Raw genomic sequence first — 12975 nt, forward strand, 5'->3', positions numbered from 1 at the left:
CTGAACTATACAATCTGAAAACACACTGAACTATACAATCTGAAAACACACTGAACTTTACAATCTGAAAACATACTGAACTTTACAATCTGAAAACATACTGAACTATACAATCTGAAAACATACTGAACTATTCAATCTGAAAACACACTGAACTGTACAATCTGAAAACACACTGAACTTTACAATCTGAAAACACACTGAACTATACAATCTGAAAACACACTGAACTATACAATCTGAAAACACACTGAACTATACAATCTGAAAACATACTGAACTATACAATCTGAAAACATACTGAACTATACAATCTGAAAACACACTGAACTATACAATCTGAAAACACACTGAACTTTACAATCTGAAAACACACTGAACTATACAATCTGAAAACACACGGAACTATACAATCTGAAAACATACTGAACTATACAATCTGAAAACATACTGAACTTTACAATCTGAAAACATACTGAACTTTACAATCTGAAAACATACTGAACTTTACAATCTGAAAACATACTGAACTATACAATCTGAAAACATACTGAACTTTACAATCTGAAAACATACTGAACTTTACAATCTGAAAACATACTGAACTGTACAATCTGAAAACATACTGAACTTTACAATCTGAAAACATACTGAACTATACAATCTGAAAACACACTGAACTATACAATCTGAAAACACACTGAACTATACAATCTGAAAACACACTGAACTTTACAATCTGAAAACATACTGAACTTTACAATCTGAAAACATACTGAACTATACAATCTGAAAACATACTGAACTTTACAATCTGAAAACATACTGAACTATACAATCTGAAAACATACTGAACTATTCAATCTGAAAACACACTGAACTATACAATCTGAAAACACACTGAACTATACAATCTGAAAACACACTGAACTTTACAATCTGAAAACATACTGAACTTTACAATCTGAAAACATACTGAACTATACAATCTGAAAACATACTGAACTATACAATCTGAAAACATACTGAACTATACAATCTGAAAACATACTGAACTATTCAATCTGAAAACACACTGAACTATACAATCTGAAAACACACTGAACTATACAATCTGAAAACACACTGAACTTTACAATCTGAAAACATACTGAACTTTACAATCTGAAAACATACTGAACTATTCAATCTGAAAACACACTGAACTATACAATCTGAAAACACACTGAACTATACAATCTGAAAACATACTGAATTATACAATCTGAAAACATACTGAACTATACAATCTGAAAACACACTGAACTATACAATCTGAAAACATACTGAACTATACAATCTGAAAACATACTGAACTATACAATCTGAAAACATACTGAACTATACAATCTGAAAACACACTGAACTATACAATCTGAAAACACACTGAACTATACAATCTGAAAACATACTGAACTATACAATCTGAAAACATACTGAACTATACAATCTGAAAACATACTGAACTATACAATCTGAAAACATACTGAACTTTACAATCTGAAAACATACTGAACTTTACAATCTGAAAACATACTGAACTTTACAATCTGAAAACATACTGAACTTTACAATCTGAAAACATACTGAACTATACAATCTGAAAACATACTGAACTTTACAATCTGAAAACATACTGAATTTTACAATCTGAAAACATACTGAACTTTACAATCTGAAAACATACTGAACTATACAATCTGAAAACATACTGAACTTTACAATCTGAAAACATACTGAACTATACAATCTGAAAACACACTGAACTATACAATCTGAAAACATACTGAACTATACAATCTGAAAACATACTGAACTATACAATCTGAAAACACACTGAACTATACAATCTGAAAACATACTGAACTATACAATCTGAAAACATACTGAACTTTTCAATCTGAAAACACACTGAACTATACAATCTGAAAACATACTGAACTATACAATCTGAAAACATACTGAACTTTACAATCTGAAAACATACTGAACTATACAATCTGAAAACATACTGAACTATACAATCTGAAAACATACTGAACTTTACAATCTGAAAACATACTGAACTATACAATCTGAAAACATACTGAACTTTACAATCTGAAAACATACTGAACTATACAATCTGAAAACATACTGAACTTTACAATCTGAAAACATACTGAACTATACAATCTGAAAACATACTGAACTATACAATCTGAAAACATACTGAACTATACAATCTGAAAACATACTGAACTATACAATCTGAAAACATACTGAACTATACAATCTGAAAACACACTGAACTTTACAATCTGAAAACATACTGAACTATACAATCTGAAAACACACTGAACTATACAATCTGAAAACACACTGAACTTTAAAAGAGAAATTCCAAAAATAAACTTTCTAAAATTATCTTGAATCTCACACATTTCATTCACAATTCCCTCATTAACATTGATCTACTGTGTAGTAATGCTGGTTATGTTATATTAGCCACTGAGGAGAGTGTCATAAGCCAACTTTATCTAATGTAATGAAGCTGAGCATTTTCCCTCTCCTCCTGTTCCCGTTACTGAATGAGCTGTGCATTAGAATGGTGAGACAGTCAGACCAGAACACACACGCACTGCAAACACTAGGATGATGTCACGGTCTCTAGACAGGAACCCTTGCGTAAACAACACAGCAGCATGAGAAAACAATAAGCGTCTCTTAACTACAACTGTCGCTACGCGCCATTTAATAAAAAAATGACTTGTGTGTGGTTCTCTGCCTGAGCCCTTCCACAAAAACAACTAACACTCCTGTTTCTGTTTGTGAGTCCCAGCCCAGATGAAGATAATCATGTGTTTGTGCTCCTGTGTCTGTTTCTGACTCTGTGTGGCCTGTTTTGGGCCCTGCGTTCACTACCCCCCTTCACACCCTCCACTATTAACTTTGTTTGTTACTTTAGGGACGGGGGGGAGGGAGGAAGATGGGGGGTAGTAAGAGGGGGGTCCATCCATCGCACTCAAATCAGATTATTTTGTTTATTTTTATCCGGCTGGAAGTCTTTGCGTTGTAATTGAGGGCTGTGTAAACTTTGGTTAGTGTTTTCTGTCTTTTTTTCTATTCTGGGAAGGAGCTACTAGGTGATGTTTCTTTCACTTTGTTAGTCTGTTACCCTGCTGCCCCCACACCACATCAATAGTGTTCATTAGTGTCTGGGGATCAGGCAGAATTGGATTCATCAGGGTATGTGTTTAATGTGGAGGGTGTGTGTGTGTGTGTGTGTGTGTGTGTGTGTGTGTGTGTGTGTGTGTGTGTGTGTGTGTGTGTGTGTGTGTGTGTGTGTGTGTGTGTGTGTGTGTGTGTGTGTATTGTACTTCCATGGCCCTTCTCTTTTCTAATCATGTTGTGTCCTAATGATAGGTCTGGTACCACAGCTACTGGGCGTGGCCCCGGAGAAAGCCATAAAGCTGACAGTAAGTGCCTTGTTTTTCCACATGGAGACCAATCAGGCCCCAGTTTCAGGCCCCAGTCACCACGGAGCCCCTCACTGGGCCCTAGTTTAACATTTACCTCTAGTTTTAGTTTAAAGTACAGTACAGATTTTATGTGCACACGCACGCACGCACTCACACACATGCAGGCACAGACATACATACAAATACACACAGTGTGTGTGTCTGACTGTCTCTCTGTGTGTGTCTAATGTTTAGTGTTCTCGCCACAGGTCAATGACTTTATCAGAGGGAAGACCAGACAGAAGGATGGATCAATCCCTGTACCTGCTGAGATCCTGGCTGGTGCATGTGTGAGTATCATCTCATTGATCAGCCTCCATCCACATAGAAGCTAACTAGACAGGCACGTTTTACCTGTTGCAGGTTTAGGCCCACTGGAGGATGACATTCACGTCTTGCACCACCAACTGACCTGAGATCAGGTGTTTCTAAACTGGACGACACACAGACGGAGACAGACAGGGCTGTTACCTGAGAGACTTCCCCCCTACCTCGACCCCACTACCCCCACCCTGTGTTTGATCAGTGAGCTGTCACCCTCCCCACCCCCACCCCATCCCTTTAGTTCTACCTGACCCTATAGCACCCCCCCCCCCCCCCCCCCCCCCCCCCAACCAATGAATAGAGGCCTTTCACCAGGGAGCTGTTTGATGCCGATCACTAAAGCAGAATATTTAGGGTACACAAGTCATTATGTGTACCTACATACTTGCCATGTGCATGCAAGCGACTACAATTCAATTAAGGTTATGAATGAATGTTTTGAGGAGGTTTATTTAGAGAGATTTTGAAATGAGAGACGATTGGATGGAAATTGTGTGTCGCAAATAAAACATGTCGAGTGGAATGTTGAAGATAAAAAGGACAGCTTAATTTTTAAATCTTGAGTGTTTGAAAAAAGGTTGTTCTATACATGCTGTACGTTCAGGCCAGAGTAGAGGGACGTAGTGTATGTGGACTGGAATGAGGACGGGTGGATTTTTCCTCTTTATCACTGTGAGCTGATCTGACAGTTCCTTTCATCCTGTCCCTGCTTCTGGTGTTAGTCCTCTCCTGTTATCACTCACTCACACACCCCAGCGCACACGCACACGCACACACACACACACACACACACACACACACACACACGCACACCCTGTTTAGTGGACTTCAGCCACATCACATGAAGTCTGTTTATATGATTTGGAAACTGTGAAAGTGTTGGTTTGGGCTTCGGCAACAGTCCCAGACCAGTAGTCTGACAGGACAGAAGAGAAAGAGCCTGAAGAGAGGAGGGAGGGAGGGAGGGAGGGAGGGGGAGAGAGAGAGAGAGAGCGAGTGGCGGTGGTGTAAATAACGTTTTCACAAATATTTTACTGTTAAATAGGACTGGTGAGGATCTAGACATTTTCTTATCTTCTCCTCTCTTCTCCTCGTCTTTTCTCTCCTCTTCTTCTCGCTTCTCTTCTACTCTCTTCTCCTCTCCTCTCTCCTCTCTTCTCCTCCTCTCTCTTCTCTTCTTCTCTCTCCTCTCTTCTCCTCTCTCTCCTCTCTGTTCCTCTCTCCTCTCTTCTCACCTCTTCTCCTCTTTTCTCCCCTCTCTTCTCCTCTCTTCTTCTCTCCTCTAATCCTTTCCTATCTCTTATCTTCTGTTCTTTCCATTCACCTCCTTCTCCTCACCTCCCTTTCCCCTTTCCTCGCCTTTTTTCTATGATCCTCTCAACACTTCCGATCTGTTTTCTCTGTTCACCTCTTCTACCATCTTCTCCTCATCTCAACTTTGCTCTTTGCCTCTCCACTTGGCTGTGTCCCCTTTCCTGCAATTTCTGCCCCTCCTTCCTTCCTTCCTTCCTTCCTTCCTTCCTTCCTTCCTTCCTTCCTTCCTTCCTTCCTTCCTTCCTTCCTTCCTTCCTTCCTTCCTTCCTTCCTTCCTTCCTTCCTTCCTTCCTTCCTTCCTCCTTCCTTCCTTCCTTCCTTCCTTCCTTCCTTCCTTCCTTCCTTCCTTACTTCCTTCCTTCCTTCCTTCCTCCTTCCTTCCTTCCTTCCTTCCTTCCTTCCTTCCTTCCTTCCTTCTGTCCTTCCTTCCTTCCTTCTCCCCCCCCCTCTTTTCTCCCTGCTCCCAATATTCTCCTTTCCTCCTCTCGTCCCTCTCTTCTCCTCTCTCTCCTCCTTCCTCTCTACCCTCTCTTCTCCTCTTTCCCCACTCATGTCATCTCCCTTCCCCTCGTCCCTCTCTTCTCCTCTCTCTCCTCCTTCCTCTCTCCCCTCTCTTCTCCTCTTACCCCTCTCATGTCATCTCCCTTCCCCTCGTCCCTCTCTTCTCCTCTCTCTCCTCCTTCCTCTCTCCCCTCTCTTCTCCTCTTTCCCCACTCATGTAATCTCCCTTCCCCTCGTCCCTCTCTTCTCCTCTCTCTCCTCCTTCCTCTCTCCATCTCTTTCTCCACCTCATTGTAGCTTCAGAATATAATTAAGCTCAGTGATGGTTGCCAGATCTTAATGATTATTTGGTAAGAAAGGCATGCTCCGTTGACTGAGACGCTGCTGGCTGGCTGGATGCCTATCAGGCGGTCGTTGGCCCTCATTTGAGGTCTTGGTTACTCAAAATACACACTGGGCCAATGTCAAGAGCACAGCAAGCAACAGGAGGAAGGGGGAGAGAGAGAGAGAGATGATCTATTTCACTTGCTTTGGCAATGTATACATATGTTTCCCATGCCAATAAAGCCCCTTAAATTGAAATTGAGAGAGAGAAAGAGGGAGAGAGAGAGGGAATACAGTGTTGCTTTGTTAGTTTTCACTGTAGCAATTATTCAGTGTAAATCTATTCAGTTAGGTTGTTAAGCCTTTGTAATGGTTTGTTATTCGGCTCCGTTTCGAGTGCTAAAAACATTTATCACAACGTTTAACACGCACATGAGAACATAAACACACACACACACACACACACATAAATGCATGCTATCTTGTGTAATCCCCATTTGAGCATTCTCTTGGCACCTATGAAAGTGTGAGTGATTATTAATGGAGGATGGCTAATGTTTGCTAACTTGCGCTAAGCTATTGTATGCCTTTGAAAAGTAAACTGTTAGCTGTTAGCCCCAGGGTGTGTGTGTGTGTGTGTGTGTGTGTGTGTGTGTGTGTGTGTGTGTGTGTGTGTGTGTGTGTGTGTGTGTGTGTGTGTGTGTGCGTGTTGGTATGTGTGTGTGCGTATACATGCCCACATGTGTGTGTGTGTGTGTGGAGTTGCTGATGTGAGAGTGCAGTCAACTCTGCGGTCTAGTCCCCTCATCTCTCAGTGCTGGAGCGTGTCTGAGGTGCTGACTCTCAAAACTCCTAAGGGGATCACCTTGCCTTGTAATTACCTGGAAATTATCAGAGCGCCACTGACTGTGTCACTCTGTAATCAAATCTCTCTCTCTCTGTGACTCTCACTCTCTCGCCCTCTTTGTCTGTCTCCCTCTCCCCCTTTCTCTCTCCCCGTTCTCTCTCTCTCTCTCTCTCTCTCTCTCTTCCTTTCGCTCCCATTCTCGCTCTCTCGCTCTCTCCATCTATCTTTTTCTCTCTTTCTCTCTCTGTTTCTGTCAATTCAATTTAATTCAAGGGCTTTATTGGCATAGGAAAATATGTTAACATTGTCAAAGCAAGTGAGGTAGATAACATACAAAAGTGAAATAAACAATAAAAATGAACAGTTAACATTACACTCACAGAAGTTCCAAAATAATAAAGACATTACAAATGTCATATTATGTATATATACAGTGTTGTAACGATGTGCAAATGATTAAGTACAAAAGGGAAAATAAATAAGCAGAAATAAGGGTTGTATTTACAATGGTGTTTGTTCTTCAATGGTTGAGCTTTTCTGTCTCTCTCTCTCACTCCCTTTCTCCCACCTCCCCCTGACAGATGTGTCTGTTCTTCTGTCTGTCAGTCCTAATTGTGCAGTGGTTTCTCTAACCTGTCTTGTTGTTTTCTGTCCTTTTAATATTAAAAAATCCCCCAATTAGTGTCCAATTGATGTGAGTGAGAGCATTGGCTGATGAAGTGGCCCTAATTCCAGTTCATCATCTCCGTGTCCAGTGGACCTGTAATAAATGCATTGCTATTAGAGGGCCGCTGTAATCAACTATGAAAGATCATTTTCCACAGGAAGAAATAGTTATACCGTTGTAGCTATGAGACGTTAGAATTAAGAATCGGCCTCCTGTTATTCACTGCCCTGATTAAGGGCTGGAAGGGAAGTGTGGGTCGGTTCTTCTCCCCTCTATTTAAAGTTCTGGAAGGTAAGTGTGGGTCGGTTCTGCTCCACTCTATTTAAAGTTCTGGAAGGGAAGTGTGGGTCGGTTCTGCTCCCCTCTATTTAAAGTTTTAATACCTTCAATGAGACGATAAAGATCTCTTCCTCGAAATATGGAAATGCTTACTTACGAATTCTAGGGAGGCTGTTAAAAAACGCACAGGGTTGCAGATTCAGATTGGGGCACTCATTTGATGGCTTTCCCGTAAGATAGAAGACACAAAATTCAACATTCATATTCCACAGCAATGAGGGCGGAGAAAGAACAACAACAAACAGTACAGGCCCTTTTTAATGGCGGGGAAACAGATTTCTATCTAATTGCACTGTGCCAATTTCTGTGCAGCCACAGTATCCAGGGGCAACAAGGAAGAGAGAAAGACCGGGAGAGAGAGCGAGGCAGAGGCCGAGAGAGAGTTCCAGAATGGTTGCCACCTTCCCGGCTAACTACGTCCCAGCTTCACCTCTCCGTGCCGAGATGCAGTTAGCTATAAACCCAGTTTTAAATGCCGCTGCTGTACCACACACCCAGCTCTAGATACCGTAGCTGTAGCATAAGAACCAGGCCGCCTGAAAGCTCTCTGAGAGGAACCTGTCTGGGCCTGTGATCTCCGGCACCAAGTACAAGGTTGGAGCGTTGTTAAGACAGAACCCCTCAGGCAGGGTAGAACTGAATAAGGACTGTTTAGAGACTAGAGACAGACCTGGGAGCCTGTCTACAGTGAACATCTATCACTGACAGACCTAGCAGCCTGTCTACAGTGAACATCTATCACTGACAGACCTGGGAGCTTGTCTACAGTGAACATCTATCACTGACAGACCTAGCAGCCTGTCTACAGTGAACATCTATCACTGACAGACCTGGGAGCCTGTCTACAGTGAACATCTATCACTGACAGACCTAGCAGCCTGTCTACAGTGAACATCTATCACTGACAGACCTAGCAGCCTGTCTACAGTGAACATATGTCACTGCCAGTGTAGCCTATTGAACTGTCCTGTGTGTGAATGACATCAGTCAGACCTGTGAGGTGCCTATCAGGGCGCCATCAGTGTATGCTGATGTGTGACTCCGTCACCTAGCTACAGTGGCCACTTACAGCCCATTGTGTGTGCGATACTATTGGCAAAAAGATTAATAAAACACTTATCTAATACTGTAAATCCTTTCCCCACTGTATGTGTGTGTGTGTGTGTGTGTGTGTGTGTGTGTGTGTGTGTGTGTGTGTGTGTGTGTGTGTGTGTGTGTGTGTGTCGTCCAGGCGGGTGGATCTCAGGTGATCTTTACCAACCCTCTGGAGATCGTGAAGATCCGCCTGCAGGTGGCTGGAGAGATCACCACCGGCCCCCGCGTCAGCGCCATATCTGTCATCAAGGACTTGGGCTTCTTTGGCCTCTATAAGGTAGATCCTTCTGTACACCTAGGACTGAATTCAAAGATAGGGACAATTAGGACATAGCTGTACTTAACCCCTCAGCTACAATAGCAGCTGAATCAGGTAGAGATTGCTAGTGAGGGCCTATGAGGGACTGTGGACTGTAGGGCCCCCCAGGGCCAGGTAGCAGGGAGCATGGCTGAGATTGAGATATAAACAACGTAAGCTAACTTTGTAACAATGGCCAGGGTAATAATGGACTGAATACCATTGACTCATGTAGGTAGAGGGGCTCTGCATTTTGTTTTCAAGGGACTGTTGGACGGGGATTTCAGATCTGGCAGGTGCTATTATTGGCTTTATTTTAGAACTACGGTGGGTCATTCTCATTATGGAGAGGTTGGTTTTTAGAAGGGCACCGATGACCAGTGTCGTTGATCCATGAAGCATTTTAGAGAGTTCTGATTTAGTGTTTTATCTCTCATTAAAGCTGTGGGTGTTAAAACGTCTTTGGGTTTGATTTAAATGACAGCTCAAGGTTACTTCATCCTGCAGATTCGAACCCTTTCTCTTTTCTTAGCAAAGTTTCAGTTCTATGTCTTCCCAGGTTCGTCCCATGTTAGTCTTTTGTGTTTGTCAATCAGTGTGTGTGTGTGTGTGTGTGTGTGAGAGAGAGAGTGCTGAACCTGAGGCCTCCACTTGTATGTGTTTGTCCGTGTGTGTGTGCGCGCGTGTGTGTCTGTGTGTGTGTGTGTCTGTGTGTGCGTGTGTCTACAGTATGTCTGCTCCGTCGTATGTATGAGAATGCTGAATCCGGTATGACGGTAGTGGTGCCTCCCCTGTCTCCCTCTGTGTCTCCTGTCCTCCTGCTGAGACAATGTGCATTGAGAGAGAAGCAGGAGGGCCGGGAGGGCCCAGACAGGCTCCAGCCTGTGAGTCCCAGACGGGTTGGCTCCTCAGGGTTGTGCCCAGGCACAGAGCACCCTTTGTCAGGCTAATTACCCTGCCCCTCAGCCTCTCTTTCTGCCTCTCCCTGCTACCTACCTCCGCTCTGCTGCTGGAGGAACTGACTGACTGACTGGCTGATGCGCTAGTGCCACCACTGTTCACAGTGAGAACTCCAACTATGATCCTAACACATGTATGGTATTGATGTGTCTGCAGTGCAGTATTTATCAAGACAAACCTATTCACTCATATAAACACATACTTGTATGTACTCCAGTACTCACAGTACTCACAGTCAATCATACTTTATGCACCATGCACAATCCCTCTTTCAAAGCTATAAACAGAAGGAGACACACATATTATGTCAGCCTACACCAGGGTAGGCAATCTGCCTCAGGGCGATTTTTAACAGAGCGGAGACACGATCACATTTCTTGTTTTATTCTCTCTTTTTTTTATTCCTAAATTACACAAATTTTTTGCGAATTTCAAAAAAATGAAAATCCTTTTGTTATTATAATTTCTTCACTAAAAAACTTTGGTGGGCAGGCTTGCAGGCTAGTTTTGACCCCTGGCCTACACCTCCCTGTATTTAAACAGGTCAGTCTCACCTCCATGTATTTCAACAGTACTCGGCCTGTAGTGCCGTACTGTCTGTGATTGTGAACCAGGGCCTTGGCAACTTTTCGGCACGCAGTCTGGCATGGCGGCCCTGACGGGGAGGGGAGGGCAGGCAGGGCAGTCCAGGGCAGGGCAGCGCAGGGCAGGTAGGGCAGGGTAGGGTAGTCAGGGCAGGGCAGGACAGGACAGGGCAGGCAGGGAAGGGCATGCTGGACAGGGCAGGCAGGGGAGGGGATGGCAGGCAGGGTAGGGGATGGCAGGCTGGACAGGGCAGGCAGGGTAGGGGATGGCAGGCAGGACAGGGCAGGCAGGACAGGGCAGGCAGGGTAGGGGTTGGCAGGCAGGACAGGGCAGGCAGGGTAGGGGATGGCAGGCAGGACAGGGCAGGCAGGGTAGGGGATGGCAGGCAGGACAGGGCAGGGGATGGCAGGCAGGACAGGGCAGGCAGGGTAGGGGATGGCAGGCAGGACAGGGCAGGCAGGGTAGGGGATGGCAGGCAGGACAGGGCAGGGGATGGCAGGCAGGACAGGGCAGGCAGGGTAGGGGGTGGCAGGCAGGACAGGACAGGGCAGGAGATGGCAGGCAGGACAGGACAGGACAGGGCAGGGGATGGCAGGCAGGACAAGACAGGACAGGGCAGGGGATGGCAGGCAGGACAGGGCAGGCAGGGTAGGGGATGGCAGGCAGGACAGGGCAGGCAGGGTAGGGGATGGCAGGCAGGACAGGACAGGGCAGGGGATGGCAGGCAGGACAGGGCAGGCGGGGTAGGGGATGGCAGGCAGGACAGGACAGGGCAGGGGATGGCAGGCAGGACAGGACAGGACAGGACAGGGGATGGCAGGCAGGACAGGGCAGGCAGGGTAGGGGATGGCAGGCAGGACAGGACAGGGCAGGGGATGGCAGGCAGGACAGGACAGGACAGGGCAGGGGATGGCAGGCAGGACAGGGCAGGCAGGGTAGGGGATGGCAGGCAGGACAGGACAGGGCAGGGGATGGCAGGCAGGACAGGACAGGGCAGGGGATGGCAGGCAGGACAGGGCAGGCAGGGTAGGGGATGGCAGGCAGGCAGGCAGGACAGGACAGGGGAGGGGAGAAAGAAGCAAAGCACTTGAGGAAAGATGAGATACCATACAGTAAGGTATCTGTGTACGCTGTGGATGAGTGGTAGGATTAACCCCAGCAGTTAAATGAAGCCTGTTTTTATAGGATAACTTTTCCTGGTCCCAAATGGCAGCCAATTCCCTGTATAGTGCCAATAGGGTGCCATTTGGGATCCAAACTTGGCTTTAAACTGCTCTGTTGAAGGGAGGGCCGTCATTTTCTCTTCCCCTTCCCCAACCTCACCTGGATGGCAGCCAAGGAGGGGAATAAGATGAAACGTAATCTGGTTGAAGATATGGCTTTCTTTACGGTGATGGACAGAGGCAATCTTCCTCCTCTTTCCCTGATCTCTCGTCTTTCACTCTCCACTCTCTCCCTCTCTCTCTCCCTATCCCCTCCCTCTCTCTCTCTCTCTCTATCCTTCTCCCTCCCTCTCTCTTTATCCCTCGTTCTCCCTCTCTCTATCCATCTCCCTCCCTCTCTCTCTCTCTCTCTATCCCTCTCCCTCCCTCTCTCTCTATCTCGCTCTCTCGCCTCATGTACAGTGCCTTGCGAAAGTATTCGGCCCCCTTGAACTTTGCGACCTTTTGCCACATTTCAGGCTTCAAACATAAAGATATAAAACTGTATTTTTTTGTGAAGAATCAACAACAAGTGGGACACAATCATGAAGTGGAACGACATTTATTGGATATTTCAAACTTTTTTAACAAATCAAAAACTGAAAAATTGGCCGTGCAAAATTATTCAGCCCCTTTACTTTCAGTAAAGAAAAGCAGGCCCAAACCATGATGCTGCCACCACCATGTTTGACAGTGGGGATGGTGTGTTCAGGGTGATGAGCTGTGTTGCTTTTACGCCAAACATAACGTTTTGCTTTGTTGCCAAAAAGTTCAATTTTGGTTTCATCTGACCAGAGCACCTTCTTCCACATGTTTGGTGTGTCTCCCAGGTGGCTTGTGGCAAACTTTAAACAACACTTTTTATGGATATCTTTAAGAAATGGCTTTCTTCTTGCCACTCTTCCATAAAGGCCAGATTTGTGCAATATACGACGATTGTTGTCCTATGGACAAAGTCTCCCACCTCAGCTGTAGATCTC

The 12975-nt window shown here is 44.9% G+C and overlaps 1 protein-coding gene across 1 annotated transcript in view; it reads left to right on the forward strand.

The window, feature by feature from the left end:
* The window catches only part of LOC110488013 (electrogenic aspartate/glutamate antiporter SLC25A13, mitochondrial), a 115817-nt gene that overhangs the window by 71770 nt on the left and 31072 nt on the right, over window positions 1–12975 (forward strand). The window contains 3 exon segments of the mRNA XM_036971473.2: window positions 3445–3497; window positions 3749–3829; window positions 9087–9227. Of these exon segments, the coding sequence (XP_036827368.2) occupies window positions 3445–3497; window positions 3749–3829; window positions 9087–9227 (275 nt within the window).

The sequence above is a fragment of the Oncorhynchus mykiss genome, chromosome 30 (assembly GCF_057628025.1).
Source record: "Oncorhynchus mykiss isolate SJ-2025 chromosome 30, ASM5762802v1, whole genome shotgun sequence".
In the NCBI taxonomy this organism is placed as follows: domain Eukaryota; kingdom Metazoa; phylum Chordata; class Actinopteri; order Salmoniformes; family Salmonidae; genus Oncorhynchus; species Oncorhynchus mykiss.